General features: G+C 47.7%; 2 protein-coding genes across 5 annotated transcripts in view; one reads left to right on the plus strand and one right to left on the minus strand.

The window, feature by feature from the left end:
- LOC149348506 (uncharacterized) overlaps nt 1-15,851 on the minus strand; it is a 20,158-nt gene extending 4,307 nt beyond the window's left edge. For 2 of the 4 annotated variants that reach the window (XM_089588134.1, XM_089588133.1), the window contains exons 1-5: nt 15,617-15,851; nt 6,181-6,333; nt 3,778-3,856; nt 1,231-1,350; nt 161-316 (exon numbers count right to left, since the gene is read on the minus strand). In XM_089588134.1, the coding sequence (XP_089444260.1) occupies nt 259-316; nt 1,231-1,350; nt 3,778-3,856; nt 6,181-6,333; nt 15,617-15,644 (438 nt within the window). In that variant the 5' untranslated portion in view covers nt 15,645-15,851 and the 3' untranslated portion in view covers nt 161-258. Of the gene's footprint in view, nt 1-160; nt 320-1,230; nt 1,351-3,777; nt 3,857-6,180; nt 6,334-15,616 lie in introns of all 4 variants that reach the window. The other 2 variants (XM_089588136.1, XM_089588135.1) reach the window with 2 other exon arrangements.
- LOC149348507 (uncharacterized) overlaps nt 14,943-18,329 on the plus strand; it is a 15,613-nt gene continuing 12,226 nt past the window's right edge. Inside the window, exon 1 of the mRNA XM_089588130.1 lies at nt 14,943-15,090. The gene's annotated coding sequence lies outside the window, so the exon portion shown is untranslated. The remainder of the gene's footprint in view (nt 15,091-18,329) is intronic.

The following is an 18,329-nucleotide window of genomic DNA, read 5'->3' on the forward strand; positions in this document are numbered from 1 at the left end:
AAAAAGTAAACACCTGCTCACTATAAATAATAGTGTATGACAAGCAATCCTCGGCATCAACAGCGTAATTAGAGGTTGGAGAGAACGCCAGCGTTCTTGAGCTGCTCACTTCACACCCATATCATTCATAGTGGGCCAAATTATAAGCGGTTCTGCTCACCTCTGAGTGGCGCCTTAGCTCGCCCCTTGGTTGAACCGGCCAGGAATCGGGCAAACTTCTGCCGGCACCCACACGACGAACGAACGTAAGGCGGGCTATCACCGCGCTGGCCCTCCGCATACGCACTGAGGGTTCGATGGGCACAGGCTCTTGCTGCTGCTGAAGGACAGAGTAAAAAGGTGGGTATTGAGATCACAGCGAGTACCGCAGACTCTACAGGTGGCAAAACAAGTGTTCGTAACAAGAGTTTAATTCAGTTTCAAGGGAAATATCACATCCGGATGCCATTCAGCTACAAAAGAAGGCGTTATCTATATATCTGCAAATGTGAGGAGCGTGGACCGTTAGAGGAGACAGCAGGTGTCTTCTGCGGTGAGAAAGATTTGGCTTCGAGTAAAGATGAGACGAACGCCGGCAATTACGTGCATTAGGCATTGGCGGGGGTCTCCGTTTTCCTGTTTAATTCAGCCAAAATTAGGGCGATGCGACGCACACACGTGCCATGCAGAGCCTACTAAGAAGATAATTTTTCGAAATCGACTATGCTATCAGTAACATGTGAAATTAACGCAGACAAATACGACTGAAAATAGGTGTGACAGCTGCGCGGTAACGCTGTACTCGACTATCACAGACATCTACTGTCAAGAGGCGCTGAGCTCATCAACTCACATTTTGTTTTGCTCTTATTGCAGCTGCATTTCAAGAAAAAGAAAGAAATTAGAGTGGCAAGAGGTTAGTCATTTTTGGGGGTGAACTGGCCTACCACAACCAGTGACCCCTTTCGGGGCTAGCTACTCAGGAGCGCTTATGCCCTGAAATAATCGGTCGGAGTCTTGACCGCGGGCGACTTCTCCTGGAAGTCAGCATCTCGACTGAGGGGAGCGTTGGGTTCGGGTGCAAGACGGCTCCTTCACAGGAAGCAACGTGGACTGATTGATTGAAGACTTTATTTAAACTGCGATCTGAGAAGTAAATGGCGCACTTTGGGCTAAGCGAAAACTGCCGCTTTCTTCGGCTGAGGCGGAGACGAGTCTAGAAACAAACAAAATTTTCGGAGTCCTCCTCACATGCAGTCGTCATCGTCACTGCTATCATCAAGTCCACGGTGGCGAATAAGCGGCGGCACCCACGTGGCGACAGCAATTGGCCCTTTCTCAAGGCTGCCTCGGCACCACAGCCACTTGCTGCTGCTTGAAGAAATGGTTTCAAGATAGAAGCAGAACATTACTATACGTCCCCTCTGTGCACAAGCAAGCATCCCTGGTGTAAATACAGTCCCCGCCGCGATGGCTCAGTGGTTATTAAGGGGAAAGCCTTTAATGGCTCATACTGTCGTCCGCTAATAAAGCGTGTCGATATTGCCACGGGAACGGTGAGACGTCACATCCACCGAAAGTCGTCACGGCATAGTGTCCTCGGCTTTCGCCTCTCAACGCTTTGGTTTCCAAAGTGTTCTCGCATTGCATTTTTTTTGCGCTCGGCTGCTGGCCCGAAAGACGCGGGTTCTACCTCGGCCGCGCCGGACGAATTTCAATGGAGGCGAAATTCTAGAGGCTCGTGTACTGCGCGATGTCAGTGCACGTTAAAAAACCCCGGGTGACCGGAAATTCCGGAGCCCTCCACTACGGCGTCCCTCATAGCCTGAGTCGGTTTGGGACGTTAAAACCCTATAAAGAAAACGTGGTTTAAACATGACCGCAGAAGTTTCCACAACACGACCTAGCCTCTCAGAAACTCTTTCCTTGCAGCCTAGAAGCGCAGCTTTGCAATGGGTGTAGCGGTGTGCGAGTCGCCAAGGGAAAAATGCAGAGGATATCGTTCTGCTCTGTGGTTGAATGTTTAGACAGAAAGAAAAAAAAAAGGTTTTCATTTTGTTGTTTTGAGGGCTTAGTTTTAGGCAGGTGTGCATACATACAACTAGAAAGGGTTCAGGTAAGCGCATTAGCTGTCTTTTTATTTTATGAAGGTTTAACGTCCCAAAGCGATTCAGGCTATGAGCGTCGTCGTAGTGAAGTGCTCCAGAAATTTCGACCACCTGCGGTTCTTTAAACGTGCACTGACATCGCATTGACATCGAAGAATCGCTTCCATCAAAATTCGACTGCCACGGCGGGGATCGAACCCGCGTCTTTCAGTTCAAGCGCCGAGCGTCGTTGAGCCATCGCGGCGGCCGCACCAATTGTCATATAGCTAGAAATGCTTATAGAGACAACAGGAGCCGAGGATCATGGAAGACAGCGAAGGGCACATGTTCGAACGAGGGGGAAGCAAATCTTCGCAGAGTAGAAAGACAAAGGTTTCTTGAGGGGAACACCACCTTAAAAAGAAATTTTCAACTGCTTGCTCGACTGCTTAGAAACTCGCGGGGCTATCACTGCTGCGACCATCTCTGCCAAACTGGCAATTATTATATTAGTTCACATTGTGCCAGCTACATGCAGTATTTGCAGGGCGTATTAACTATCTTGATTTCTTTGTTGCGCGCTTGTGCAGCGTACACATCAGCAGTCTTGTTGCCACTAATCGTGAGGTGGCGACCCAGCAGAACTTTAAAATTTATCTGGCTTTTGTTAAAATCCATAAAACATTTTTAAATAACGGTACCAGTGCATTTTTCTATTTGGGACCTGTGCGTAGACTTAGAGAATTAGTGCATGTAATGCTGTTTTCTTTGATATTTTTGTACACAGACGGCACGACGTAAGTAACCAGAACTCCGGGTCAAGCGAGCTCCGGGCCAAACGAGACTTGTGCAGAAGCTCGACCAAGCCCTTTCGATAATCTCCCAGGTGGTCATGTGAAGACGTGGTTTTGAAAGCGGGCGTTATCGTGGAGAATTTAGAGAAAATCCTGGAACATCTTTTTCAGTGTGCTATACCTTTTTTGGACTCGGCCTATTCCTTGCAGTGAGGAATAGCTGCCTTCGGTAACTTTTTAATAACGCGACCTTAACGTAATGAGCAGCGAATGCCTTTATTTCTAAGTTCTGAAGGAACAACACGCACTACAATTATTTTGAAGTACTCTGCGTCGGTGCTTGACTGTATAGTGCGCGCATATCGTTGCCATCAATTGATCCCCATTAGGAACACCTTGCAGTTTCTCTCGAGGCCATCATCTGTTGCTCTAAATGTGTGCCTACTGCGCCGCAGGGTTCTTTTAAAGTATCAGCTGTAGTCTAGAGCTCATTTCGTGAAAATGTCCTCACTTTGCTCTGTTCCAGGCTGCTTTTGATTGGCGAGATGCCTGATATTTTGAACTACTATATCCTACTACTAACTCCTGCCCAGCTGCTCAGGTGAGACAGTTTGCTAGACAGATATGAAAGCAGCTCGACCGTTTCTGAAATTTGAAGATGAGTTGTTTAATCAAGGACAATCTCCTAAGATGCCTAACAGACCCGGACACCTAGCGGGGGTCGATGAATATAGGGGTTTAACCCTCATTCCACTGTCCGGAATTAAAGGCACCAAAGCAACCCATGAAGTGCCGCCCCTCTGGATTTCATTGTCAGATTACTCGGCTGGAATTCAAACTCCTCCCCTGTTTATCTCTCTTGTTGCCTTTAAGGCAACTAAGTTAGCCTTCCAGGCTAGTGACGTCCACACACTTACCCCCTTCGAAGCCAGCGTAGCGTATTGGGGCAGATCAGGCGACTTGAAAATGCCTGCACATCCAAAACGCCGATGCGGCCTGCGAAGAAGAACACGCATGCACACCGATGTTTACGATCATGGGTCTGTACTTGAAACGAAGAGTTATTTAGGGCAACTTGTTCCCAACAACACAAACATACCTAATTTTACTTGTAGCAAGCCAGTAACCAGATTGGGAACAGAATATTTCAAACAGATGCGTGTGAAACCGAAACGATATTAGTAAAGAAATTTAATTTCACTGGGGTCATACCGCGCAGGCTGGAATAGATATATACGACCTAATTCTGAACGCAGTATGAAGGGTTACAGAGTTCATATTGAAGCACTGAACAGCGGATGCAAAGAAAGGCCACTCCCTCACCGAGGTCGTGTTAAATAAACATTTGACGCCGGGTCATACGCACACAAAGGTACACACTTCAAGGGCATACTACCGTCCAACTTTATTATTTCCCACGTCAAGAATATGTGTTATTTCTTCTACGTTTCTCCATGTTTCGTGCTTTTTTAAAAAGTACTACGTAGGGAATAGCTGACTACGTATTGAATCTGCTTTGCGCATCAACCACAAGGTTTTAAAAAGATGATATAATTTTCGCTCTTTATGTGCAGCATTGTCACAGCGATGGACACTTAATAAGAATTTTAACCGACTGTGAAAATAATTACGTTCAAAAATATTAAAGTTCCCAGATTTGCTTGCAAGAAGGTAGCATCGGTAAATTAACATTGAAAAATGAAATTCATTCTACGGATTCCATGGTTTTGTCACATTGCATTGATAATGTTATAGTTATGCCAGCATAAAAACCTGCTTCAAACGTTTCTTAGACTTGCCAGTTTAATAGATAATAGACTATACTGTTTGGCTTTTGGTATGAGGTCGCTCTATACCAGAGATTTAATACGTTGATTTCAGAGGGACGGTGGGCTTCGACCTCTCCCCAAGCATTTAAATGTGGAGTACACGAGCATTGATATGGTAGCGCGATGAATGTTGGTGTCCGGTGTAGCTGCTAACAGGAACCAAACCGTAGTGCTTGATATATGTCAGAGGGTTTATACTGTAGGTGCTAACCAACGCGCGTGTACCCAAGCTACCCAGTCGGAAAAAAAAACTAGAGCATCGTGTGAAAAATACGACAAAATGTTTTGTCGTTTTTTCAAAAGAGCTACTACTGGGGCTAGTTGGAAATACATACTTGAAGGAATTGGTGAGCGCTAAGAACCACGGAAGCGCTTCCTCCTGTGTGTTAGTCCTTTTTCCGTGGTTTTTAGCGCTCACCAATTCCTTCAAGTCGTTTTTTCGTAAATAGAGTTTTACGGTTGCTTTGTAGTATTTTTCAGTAGTGCTGCAGTTTTTTGGGGAGTACTTTTCTGTAGTCAGTAGTTATGCCTTAATTTTGTCTAATAACTACTTAAACTTCTGTTACAAAAATTTATATTTATACTAAATGTTTATAGACGAAGGCAAAAGAAAGTGTCTTATGGCATCAGAAAATTATGTTAATTGCGTTCTTCGATTTGGCCAGGCAGTCATCTGTTATTTTATTTTTTCATTTCTGTGTATGCCACCCCGAAGGGACCCATTGGCTATGCGTAGGCTGTTGCGGAGCGCTCCAGAAGAATTCCGACAACTTGGGATTCCTGAATGTGCGCTGCATTGCACAGAATACGGACACTTCAAGAGTTAAGCACGTCGCTTCATGTCTGCCCTCTTCTTCTTCTTCTTCACCTCTTTATAATGGCACATACCCACGTGGGGGGATTGGCCAAGGTATAGTGGTATACATAAGGAAAGTTTCATAGGATTACGACAAAATATCGGAGCCAAACGTGAATTTTGAAAAATGTATTCATGAAAAACGACAAAAGAATATTTGAAGTGAAATAACAAAGAACATTAACACCACTTCTTTCTCCTTCCCACCGCTCTACGCCGTGCAAGGGGCTATGCTAACCGAAAGGCGAGGTTTATGTCTGGTATAAAGGATTTATTCGCACGCAGTACTCCGCTTTAATTATCTTCAACCACAATGCAGAATCAAATAAAAAAAACCATCCTTGCACAAGCTGTTAACACCACTGAATGCGGCAAATAGGCTAACGCACTAAAATTGAATAATAAATAGCCCGCAAGTGCATTGTAGTGAATTACTTTCGTTGAAATCGCACTTTAGCCTGGACATTACAGATTGACATAGAAAACACCGAAACATATTACTCCGGCGATCAGTGATGTCAAGCTTTCTTCGGCGAATCAAGAGCACTTGGTAAGGAAAATTCCATACCCGCTCCCCCTAGTCACGTGACTCAAGTAGGCCTGGGAACGGCCGAGCTGTTCGCAGACCTCCTCACCTGATGGCGTGGTCGGACTGCCACCGCTGCCTGGGTGCCGAGAAAGCGGGCCACAGCTTCCTTTGTAACACCCACGTGACGAAGCCGCAGGTGGACTGCCGACCCGTGCGCCCTCTGCATCTGCACCGAGGGCCCCACCGCCAAGGCCTCCTGCTGATGCAAGAGAAGACAGACAGAACATCAGTGAAGGGCTCCGGAATTAACGACCACCTAGGGTTCTTTAACGTGCACCTACATCGCACAGTACACGAGCCTGTAGAATTTCGCCTCAATCGAAATTCAGCCTCCGCGGCCGGGATCGAACCCGCGTCTTTCGTGCGATCAGCCGAGCGCCGGAACCACTGAGCCACCGCGGCGGGTATAAAATAGGAGGATGAATTGGTATGTGCCATCATAAAATTTTCCAGAATGTTTGTGACTGTGTGTTTTGCAAATCTGACAGGTTAAAATAATATTGTTACGTGACGGCAAGCCCGAGGACGACAGGACTACATGGCACATGGCGAGGATTGATCTAATGGCGGCGGGTCGAGTGCGGGCGCTCCACGCCGCGCCACTGGGCACTCTGTCGTGTTCTAGTCCGTGACACTACCCGGGGCTACCGAGTGATCGTCCCGATCGCGCGAACTAGGAGAACGGCAGTGGCGATGAAATAGAGGACGTGACGATGGGCGTGACAGGGTGGATGAACGCATAAGAGAAGAAAGTGCAGGGCTTGCCGCCACGATCAAAGAGATGAGCAGATGACGATCGATGAGCGCTGGTCCTGGAAGCTTCCGGGCTACAGGTCACCTTGAGCCGACGGCCAAGGTTCATGGGCGCACCAGACGTCATGGGCAGGGGGCTGTGTGCGCACGTGTCTCTGATCGGTCGGGTCGCGTAGGGTCTGGTCGGCGGGATCAGTTCGTCGGGTATTGTGTTTAGGGCGGAGGACGAGGTTGGGGCGAACGGCGAGGTCAGTTCCAGTCAGGCGGGCTGGGCACAGCCCGGCGGTGCTGACCGGGAACACAAGGCTGTCTACCATGGTAGACGCGGCACGCTGAAGCTCCCAGACCAACATGGCGATGATTCCCCAGCACCTCACATCTAATTGTACGTGACGGCAAGCCCGTTCTCAAGACACGGCTAGACGACAAAGGAAGTTAAGATGCTAGTCAAGGACATTATTGGGCCCTCCTCAAATCAGAGGGCATCCCCTGTGGTCCTAGTTAAAAAGAAAGATGGTACTTTGCACTTTTGGATCGATTACCACTAAAGACGTCTATCCATTACCCCGTACAAACAATATCCTTGACTGCTTTCATGGAGCCAACTATTTCTCATCTATCGACCGTCGTTCCGGCTATAGGGAAATCGCTTTGGACGACATCGACCATGAAAAAACGGCCTTCATTGCTCCCGACGGTCCGCACCAGTTTAAAGTAATGCCGTTAGGTCTATGCAATGATCCGGCCACTTTCGAGCGTATGATCGACTCACTTCTTCGAAGATTCAAATGGTCCAGACAGTGTTGGACACATCTTTGTGTACTTTTAAATGTAAATAAAGAATTTGAATTTGATCAACATGTCTGTGTTGCCTCGACGATGTCATGCACGACATCGTCGAGTATGTCACAGTGCTCTCACAATTAAACTGGATGCCCCCGAATCCTGGACTTGTGACCATTTCAAGACACAAAGGGAAAAAAATGACCGAAGACACTTTGAAAATCCTAAAGTGCGCTTGGCGAAAGCCTTGTGCTCAACCCACCGCCGCTTCCCCGAACCACACGGCGCGTGGCGGACTTCCCGGATGTGCGGATTTTATTAATAAAGTCTCTGGCGACTGCGGTCGCTTTTTTGATTGTGGTGTTTTAGAGCGCAGCTCTTTGGCGCCCGTTTCGCGGCGTCACCGTCGCCGTTGCCCGTTCGGCGTTCATTGTGTTCACTGGCGTTGGCGTTTTACACTCCGATCATTTTAAGGCGAAAGCCTTTAATGCCTCATACTGTCGTTAGCAGACGCGTCGGCAGCCGTGTCGACAGACGCGTCGGCAGCCGTGTCGGCAGCCGTGTCGGCAGATTTGTCCGCCTTTCGGCGTCACTGCTTAAAACGAAACTGCGCCGAGTGTGAGAATCGAATCAGGGCCTTTGGCATTTGAAGCGGAGACGCTACCACTCCGCGACGAAGGCTCACGGTTCCAGCATGAATAAAGGCGCATCTAGTGAATGCATGGGCTTCGTAAATAAAGTAAAAGGAGTAAAGTCAAGAAAAGGAAAATAAAAAATAAAAATAAGAAAATAAACAAAAATGAAAACAAAATAAAAATAAGATGTGAAAATAAAAATAAAAAACAATAAAATTAATAAAAGGAGCAAAAAAATAAATAAAAACAAAATATGAAAAATAAAAAGTAAATAAAAACAAACAGTGGCCAGGAAACTCTTTCGCCTTGCAGCACTTTAGAGAGCCAAAGTGTCCCCTGAATTTTTTAAGCAAAGGAAGTGTGCAAACTGGCTGTCTGGGTCACCGGACGCCTGAATCGCGCTGTTGTGTTGTTGATGCGGCCGTATGAGCCGCTGCCTACCAACCGTCGCGATGGACACCCGAACCGCACCATACAATAAGGGAGAAAGTGGGAGTGAAAGAAGAGAGAAAAAGAAGAGAGAAAAAGAGGGGCCGTATAGTGAAGAAAATGAATTTCAGGAAAGGAAAGTATGGGAGAGTTTGCGCCGCTGCACGGTGAGGCCACAGCTGGCACGATTCCAGCGCAAGGACGGACACCGCGAGCACGAGCCATGAAAGGCTTTCGCCTTAATAGCGAAACACGACTAGAGTTATGGTGTCCTGCTCATTTGAAAAAAAAAAGAAAACATTTAGTCAAAGAAAACATTTAGTCAGAGAATTTACACTGAGATCTCAGCAAACAAATGACAGAATGGTTCTTAGTAGAAACAAAGTCACGGCCCTCCACTCTGACGCCAGCACAGTAGAATGACGTTAAAAGAAAAGAAAAATTGCGAGGCACGCACAATTTCCACCTAACCACAGGAGGGAAAGCAAAAATTACCCGTTTGAGAATTAGTAGTGCACTTACAATAAAAGATATCAGAGGGATGAGTTTCCCTCGCAGCATCCAGCAGCTTGGGTAGCGGCGTTGGGCTGACACGCCAAACACCAGAGAGCACGTACTGCGCTTCACAAGGCGCGCACGGTAAGAGATACCAACACCAATGAAAAGCCATACGGATAAAGAGTCTCGCCTAGACGCATGTGATTGCGAGAAAACGTTTTGTGCAATTTCGTACCGGCGTCTGGCCTGCACCGAACAGCGCCATAGGACGCGGGGTGCAGATCAGTCAAGAAAGCGTGGTCTACGTCTCACTTCGCTGTAGATAACAGAAATTCCGTGTTGCGCGAGAGACGCACCCATTTCATTAGGTTTCCTCACGGCGGCGAACCTGTGCGCCACAATCGCGAAAACACGCGTAAAAAAATTCAGCGGGCACATTGACTGTCTAAAATGCGTAGAGGCGAAAGCGTTTTCCGCACCTTTGCTTCAGTGGCACTGGTGACGTCACCACTGGATGACGTCCCACATAATTAAGTACTAATTACTAAATAATGGCTATTTACTGACTAATGACTAAATACTTAGCAGTGACTAAATACTCGTTTAATGCTAATTAACGACGCTTAAGCTTCGCCTTTAGAAGTAGAACGTAGGAGAGGATAGGATAGAATAAACTTTATTTGCTCTATTTTGCAAGTTATTACGGTCGACAGAGGTCGGCGCCCCTATTCCGGGGCACCGCTGAGTTTGGCTGCTCGCTGGGCATGGATGACCAGTTCTCTCTGGAGAACCGGGTTGCCGCTGGAAAGTAAACTCTCACACTGTTCCGCACTCGGATTTTGTATTCTATGGAAAGCCTCGTTTCTTTTGCATTCCCACGTGATATAATATAGGGTGGGTTTGGCCCCACACCATGGGCATATGTCCCTGTACTGATCCGGGTACATTTTACTTAATATATGTAAGTTCGCAAAGGTTCCCGTTTGCAGTTGCCGCCAGCATACGGCTTCTTGTTGATTTAAAAGGTTTTGTGGGGGAGGATACTTTGCCCTCATTCCTCTGTAATAATTCAATATCTCCGAATACTCCGGGACTACCCGGGAGAACTCCTCATGGGCCACGTGTTTAAGCGCTCGGATCGTGTGCTCGCGAGCTACTTCGTCGGCCCTCTGGTTGCCCTCGATTCCAGTGTGTCCCGGTATCCAGAAAATAGTGTGTCTGGCTGGTTCTTTGGGAAAGTCTGCACGGAGGAGGATGAAAACACCTTTGAAAGCAACGTTTTTGAGGAAAGAAAATGGAACAGTAATTATTTGTCACCTCGGTGGACACCTGAACTGCACCGTACAGTGAGGAAGTTGGAATGAAAGAAGGAAGGGGGGCCATAATGAAGAAAAAGCAGATTGTGTTTGAGGAAAGGAAATTTGTATTTCTCACATATCTCGGTGGACATCCGTCATCCGTTTGATGACGTCAGCTGCGCTCGTCGATGAGTGACCTCAGGCGCTGGATGTAACGCCGAACGGACGGAGGATTGAGCCATTAAAGGCTTTCGGCTTAATGCCTCGCTTCGCCGTCTTACATTCAATAAAAAATTCCAACCCAATCCAATCCAATGTAATCTAATCTAATCCAATCTAATGCAGTCAAGGTCAAATGAAGGTCAATGGTGGTCACCGCCGTGGAACGATGGTGGTCACCGGCCGCGGCACGGCAAAGGCGTGAAAGTGCAAGTTGTATTGCTTTCGCAAAAAAAAAAAATCTGTGGCTTAGCTTGGTTAAGCCCGGTAATTGCGAAAGCAATATCCGTACGTACGCCATGGTACAGCTCGTAGTGTAGCTGGTGGTGGTGCTTGTGGTTAGACTTGTGGTGATGCATCGGTTATACAATGCAATCCAATTCAATCCAATGCAATGCAATCCAATGCATTCCATTCCAATCCAATTCAATCAACTCCAATACAATGCAATCCAAACAAATCCAATCACATCCAATGCAATTGATTCCACTCCACTGCAATCCAATCCCATCCAATGCAATCCACTGCAATCCACTGCAATCCAATCCCATCCAATGCAATCCAATGCAATCCATTGCAATCCAAACCAAACCAATCCCATACAATCCATTCCAATCCAATCCAATTCATTCGACTCCAATCCCATCCCATCCAATGCAATCCAATCTAAACCAATCCATTCCACTCCGCTCCAATCCAATCCCGTCCAATGCAATCCATTCCATTCCAATCCTATTGAATCCACTCCACTCCAATGCAATCCAATCCAATTCATTCCACTACAATCCAATCCAATGTAATCTATTCTAATCAAATCTAATCTAATCGAATCCAATCCAGTCCAATCCAATGCAATCTAATCTAATCCAATGTAATGCAATCAAGGTCAAATGAAGGTCAATGGTGGTCACCGCCGCGGCGCGATGGTGGCCACCGGCCGCGGCATGATGGTTGTCACCGGCCGCGGCAATGGCGTGAAAGTGCAACTAGTATTGCTCTCGCAATAAAATTGGCAGTGGCTTAGCTCTGGTTAAGCCTGGATATAGAAGCGAAAAGCTTTAGGTTGCGCTTGGTTTGACGTCATGGCTGTCGCAGTTGGCGCACAATGCACTGGGAGCACCACGATAACGGTGCAGGTGTTCGGCCGTTCACACACTGCCTGTGCGGAGGCGGAGATAGAAATCGGCGCGGTTAAAATTCAGGGGGCACTTTGGGTCTCTAAGTGCTGCAAGGCGAAAGCCTTTGCTGGCGCACTTTTTGTTTTTATTTACTTTTGATATTGTAATTTGTTTCCCTTTTTACTTCCAATTTTTGATGTTTTCTAACTCAGGGACAGCGGAGGAGGCGGCTATCGCCATGGCAATGGCCAGCACCAAAGCAGTCACCATAATTAGCGACTCCATGGTGGCTATCAACAATTTTGCGCGGGGTATGATCTCCCAGGAGGCAGAACGAATATTAAGACATAAAGACTGGGACCAAAGAGAGGTGGAACTAATATGGGTGCCGGCACACTCGGGGAACAGGGGAAACGAGTTGGCTCACAGTATAGCTCGAGGTTATGTCAGCCGAGCAGTGAGCCGGGTTGAGTCCCCAAATTTCACGAGAGATGCATTCATATCATTTCACGAATACACCAATCAGTTTAAACTGGAAAGGAGGATCTATCCGCCACCAGACAAAAAGCTCGACAAAAGCCAGGAGGTAACGTGGCGTCGGCTCCAGACGCGAGCCTTCTTTAGCCCGTCGAGACTAGCACACATGTATCCAACACAATACAACGCTACTTGCAAACAATGCGGCGAGATAGCCGGATATGACCACATTTTATAGAGCTGCAAAAAGGCGCCGCCACCGGCGGACCTACTACCAGTCCCTTCTCTAGAGCGGTGGGAGGCTATACTGGCCAGCTCAGACCCGTTGACGCAAGTCCGGGCCACTGAGTGGGCTCACAAGGTCGCCAAGAGCCATGGGCTCGAAGCCACCTAGTATAATGCCCACTAGGGCTCAGTGCTGACAATAAACGTTTTCCAAACCAAATTTAGTTCTTGCCTTACTGTCTATTGTTTTTTTAATTTCTAATTTCTAATCACAGCTTCCTTCATGACAATGAAGAACTATTCGTGGAGTGTTTCTTGAGGAAAGAATATGTGTGAAAAATAAGTCTGTAATTGTACTCACATCTCTTGCTCGAATTGTTTGCCTCAGTCTATCGAAAAGCTGTAACAGCTGATGTGCTGCGCCCAAATTTCGCATTAGAAAGTTACGTAATCGTTGGCAATTTTGCTGCAACTACCACTACGACTAAGACCACGACTACGACTGAACTGTGGCCACTACGACAGCTGCAACTACCACTACGACTAAAATGACGCCAACGGCTTTTCGACCGAACGAGCTGTATACGCTCTCGCGTAATAGGGTTCCGTAACATGGAGCACGCGTCGGTTAAAATTGACCTTCGTAATATGCATACCCTTCGTGGCACAATCAGGGAGACGCGTATAAGAGTGGCTTTGCCGTATCGAACACTACATAAATTTCTGTGGTGCCAGAAAGGCGTTTCAAATAGGGCTCAGCAACACGGAGCACCCGTCGTAGAACAGTGAAGAAGGCGCGTTTGAAGTGGCAATTCATCTTATGCAACGCATCTGAAAATTGCACGAGGCGCCAGACTGGCAGCTCTTGAGAAGGGCGCCGATAAACGACGAACGCGGCGAGACGCAGTCAGAAACGCGCTGGATTTGTCATGTTGAACACGGTTGAATAGCCTATGGAGCTGGAGAGACGCGAGGGCCTGTTAGGGCACTGTTCTGCGGTGCGCCCGTCAGGGAAAATTCACTGAGACGCCGTCTTGCTTCATCGCGTCGAACACGATAAAAAAAAATTCAGCTACACCAGAAGGGCTCCCAGTTACTACAGGAGTCGTTAACTCGGGGACCCGTCGTGGCAGAATCAGGGATGTGTGTTTGAAGCGTCGCTTCGTCATATTAAGGCGAACGTCTTCAATGACTCATACTGTCGTTAGCAGACGCGTCGGCCGCCGTGTCGACAGACGCGTCGGAAGATTTGTTCGTTTTTCGGCGTCACTGCTTAACCAGGGCCTATGGCATTTGAAGACGAGACGCTACCACTCCGCCAAGAAGGCTCAAGGTTCGAGCTTGAATAAAGGCGCATCTTGTGAATGCATGGGTTTCATAAATAAAATAAAAGGAATAGTCAAGAAACGGGGAAATAAAAAATAAAAATAAGGAAATAAACAAAAATTAAAACAAAACAAACATAAGATATGAAAATAAAAATAAAATCAATACAAAGAAAAGGAGCAAAAATAAAAAAATATGAAAAACAAAAAGTAAATAAAAACAAACAGTGCGCCAGGAAACGCTTTCGCCTTGCAGCACTTTAGAGAGCCAAAGTGCTCACTGAATTATTTAACACGATATGGATCGAGAGACGCCAGGGCTGATAAGGTGCGGTGCGCCCAGCAACAGAAAATTCTATGCAACGCAAGAGACTCCAGAGTACGTGTGGCCCTGAAGACGCGGCCTAATTACTGAGTACTAAAAAAATTGCGCAGAAAAACGAGGACAAAGCAAAGAGAAGACAAGGACGAGCGCTTTGTCGCCGTTTTTCTGAGCAATTTTTTCAGTATGCGTATCAACCGACTAGCCCAACTTTCTACTCTCCTAATTACTGAGACGCACTCTAGGCCCGACTTCGTCACCTTGAGCAACTAGCACACACAATGTGACGCCAGACGCGGCTTGTTCATAAGGCTTCTCACAATGGCCCGTGTACTGTGCGATGTCAGCGCACGTTAAAGAACCCCAGGTGGTCGAAATTTCCGGAGCCCTTCACTACGGCGTCCCTCATAGCCTGAGTCGCTCGGAACGCTATACCCCATAAATCAAACTAAACCAAGCTTCTCAAGGTGGAGCGTCTGTGTTTGACGGAACCAAGGCCTAAGCGTCGCTTCGTCGTCTCGAAGCTCAGATCTTATGCGACGCTAGATACGCGTCTGATTCGTAGGGCTCGATAACACAAGGCGTCCGGGTGTGGCGGAACCACGGAGGCGCACTCCATGTCTTGCTTCGGTGCATCGAGCAAGGTAAACGTTCCTGTGTGACGCTAGACATTGCCACGTGGCCACGTACTAGGACCTGCCCTCTCTGGCACAGTCATGGAGACGCGGCATATGTATGCTTCGTTGTCTCGAAGCTCAGATTTTATGCGACGCTAGATACGCGTCTGATTCGTAGGGCTCGATAACACTAGGCGTCCGGGTGTGGCGGAACCACGGAGGCGCACTCCATGTCTTGCTTCGGTGCATCAAGCAAGGTAAACGTTCCTGTGTGACGCTAGACATTGCCACGTGGCCACGTAGTACTAGGACCTGCCCTCTCTGGCACAGTCATGGAGACGCGGCCTATGTATCGTTTAGGTTTTCTTGCTTTGTAGGGTTTTACGTCCCTAAGCAACTCAAGGCATGAGGGGCACCGTAGTGCAGGGCGGCGGAACATCGCACAGTACTACATGCGCCTCGAGCATTTCGACTCCATATCGAAACGAGAACGCCACGGCCGAAATCAAAGCCGTGTTTCTCGGGTTAGTGGCCGAGCACCATGACCACTAAGCCACCGCGGCGGCCTACTTCGTCGAGTCGAACACTGCAAAAACGCGCGTCACGCGGTTTGTTCATGCAACCCCGCATGAAGGGGAACTCGTGATGCAACCCCGCATGAAGGGGAACTCGTGAAGCTCCTTGAAACATAGAATGCAACGCATATCTGCAGTATTAAACGGAGTATTTGAAAGGAAAACGCTTTTTAAAGCACTCCACATATCAAAAGTGTAATGTACTCACCACTGAGCGCTGACTGGGAATCCTTCATATCTTGGAGTCATTGATCAAGGTCTAGTGGACGGCTTCCTGGCACAGGATATCAGGCGTCTATGGGCGGACGGCGTTCCCGAAGAACTACCAGAGGAGAACTCGTAGCGTCAAGTACGAACGTTTGTATACTGACGACCACCACCCCTCGCGTTCTTACTTTTATAGCTTCGGCGTTCGACGAGGTCTCTTCCCTTCCTTCTCGCAGAAACCTGCTGGTGATGATGACGATGTGGCTAAGCCTCCTGTCGCTGTCTTTGAAGAGCACCTGGCGGCCAAGCGGAGAGCAGTGAACTCGTGTTAATTAGTTTATGGTTTATGGAGGCTTTAACGCCCCAAAGCGGCTGAGGCTATCAGGGACGCCGTAGTGGAGGGCTCCGGAAATTTCGGCCACCTGGGCGTTTTTAACGTGAACTGACATTGCACGACACACGGAGGGTCTAGAATTTCGCCTCCATCGAAATTCAACCGCCGCGGCCGGGATCGAATGTTACACACAATGATTCCAGTGATACTGATGGCGTACGGACAATACATCATCAGTTTTGTCAATGTGCCATAAGATTTATGAGCAGTGCCCTGTCTGCTCCGGCATCGTCGCTGTTTATATTTATTACGTCACACCTTGTATAGCTCGTTCGTTCGAAAAGCCGTCGTAGTTGTTGGCACCGCACGACGGAAAAAATTGTATCATACCAACCATCTGCCGCAGAATGTTCCGGATGTTGGCACACGATTCAGCGTTTCGTGCAGCATAAACTTACTAGTTACGAGCCTAGCTCACGGCAGCGATTCGAACCGACGACCTATAATCGAGGGCTACTGATAAAAAAAAATCATATTGCGCACAGTTCGGGTGTCCACAAATACAAGTGAGAGTGTTACTGTGTTATTTATTTTATCCAAAAAAAAAAAACAACTTTCGTTTTCTCAAACTGTCGTCGCGCCGAACTGTCGCGTTCCAAACTTAAAGGCGAAAGTTAAGCGGCCTCCAAATTTTTCTCAGCATCATTAATAAGGAATCCGCGTGCAGTGTGCAGACCTTGTCAAAAGTTGAGTCCGAAGGGGTTTGCCTCTGTACGTTGCTGTGTGGCGCGACAGAGTTCCAAATCTCTTAATGTTAAGCAGAGCAGAAAACAGGGCGAGGCGACTGTGATTCATGTCCACTGGGCACAAAAAAAAATCACAGGGATACCTAATTTCATTACAAGTTGGAAATGCGATTACTTCACCGGAAGTGCTCCCTTCAGCAAATGGGCGAATTTTTTGGCCGGCGATGCATTTTGGCCCCATAGGTGCCCAGGCGAAGAAAACGACAGAACCATGTCGGAAATACGAAAAAAGACGAAATATTTTGTCGTTTTGTCACAACGCTGTGTTTTTGTTTTGTATAGTCGCATACAACTCAAACGCAACGGCTTTTTCCCGTAAGAGGACCCCCTTCCAACCTGTGCCGTCGCAATGCAGGGAGCGGCCTATCCCCATCCTAGAGGGAAGGGATTATCCCTTTTCATCTACCACTCCCTGCCTTGTCTCACAGTAGGGTCATGACAAATAGCCGACGCCATTACCTAGTTGGGGTTCCTTTTACCGGGAAAAACCGCTGCTTCTTAAGTTATATCCGACTATAGAATTGTAGTGATTTCTGTAGTGATTTTCAGTAGTCTGTAGTTGTGCACTACTTTTCTATAATAAGCACAGAAACAGATGTAGCTGCAAGTTCATGAGCAAAAACATGCAGAAAATTTGTTGTAAAGACAAAAAATGTTCGGTTGTGTTTTTCGCCTGGGTCTTCTAATGTTGCGCGTTAAAAACATGGTCTCGAGGCAGAGAGCGCTTGTGTTGTGTACATGTCTGGATCTAATTGTCTGTGTTTCTTGCGCTCTGTAAATGCTACTCTTGACGGTGCGAGGAACTCCCGTCCTTTTCCCTCCGAAAGTTCTGACTTCCACGGATGCGTCAAGGGCCCCGCTACGCTGCTTGGAAATGGGCTCCAATAGTCAGAACTGATAGCCTGCTGCATCTAACCAACTCAGTGAAATGTCGTTGAATCAATTAACAGCTGACCTACCGCACTCTGTCGACTGCCGTAGCAGCTTGCAGTATACGTCACCACCGCTTTGAACCACAGATTAGACACGTCTCGGAGTCATTTCAATTCATTATTTCAATTATCGCTACGACGCTGGAAGCAACTCCGGCTCAGTACCGCATGCAGCAATCGCTGTAGAGAGAGTCCGGGCAAATAATGTTGAAGCCATTGAAACTCGTACACCAGAGGACGCCAGTCAAGTTGACATTTACTGCGACTTAATAGTACACACAGAGTGACATCATGAGTCAGCACCATCGCCGGCAGTAGGTGGTGGTGGTGGTGAAAACATTTATTCAGAACAGGAGGTGTTTGGATCGGCCCGTAAGGGACCGATCCTTACAAACACTAGGTGGAGGTCCCTAGTTTGGGACCCCAGTGGCGGTAGCCGCCGCCAGGGCGCGTCCGACTAAGGCTTGTTGGGCCTGTAAGTCGTGGCAACCGAGCAGGGTCGCCTCCCAGTCCTCCCGGGTTGGGTTGGGGATAGGGGGAATGGCCGGGTTGGAGGGGCAGGCCCACACCATGTGATAGGTGTCCGAAGACACCGCACCACAGTGCGGGCAGTTGCCGCTAAAGGAGGGGTCAAAATGCAGC

This window comes from Amblyomma mixtum, chromosome 4 (genome assembly GCF_055824585.1).
Source record: "Amblyomma mixtum isolate Tamu chromosome 4, ASM5582458v1, whole genome shotgun sequence".
Taxonomy (NCBI): Eukaryota; Metazoa; Arthropoda; class Arachnida; order Ixodida; family Ixodidae; genus Amblyomma; species Amblyomma mixtum.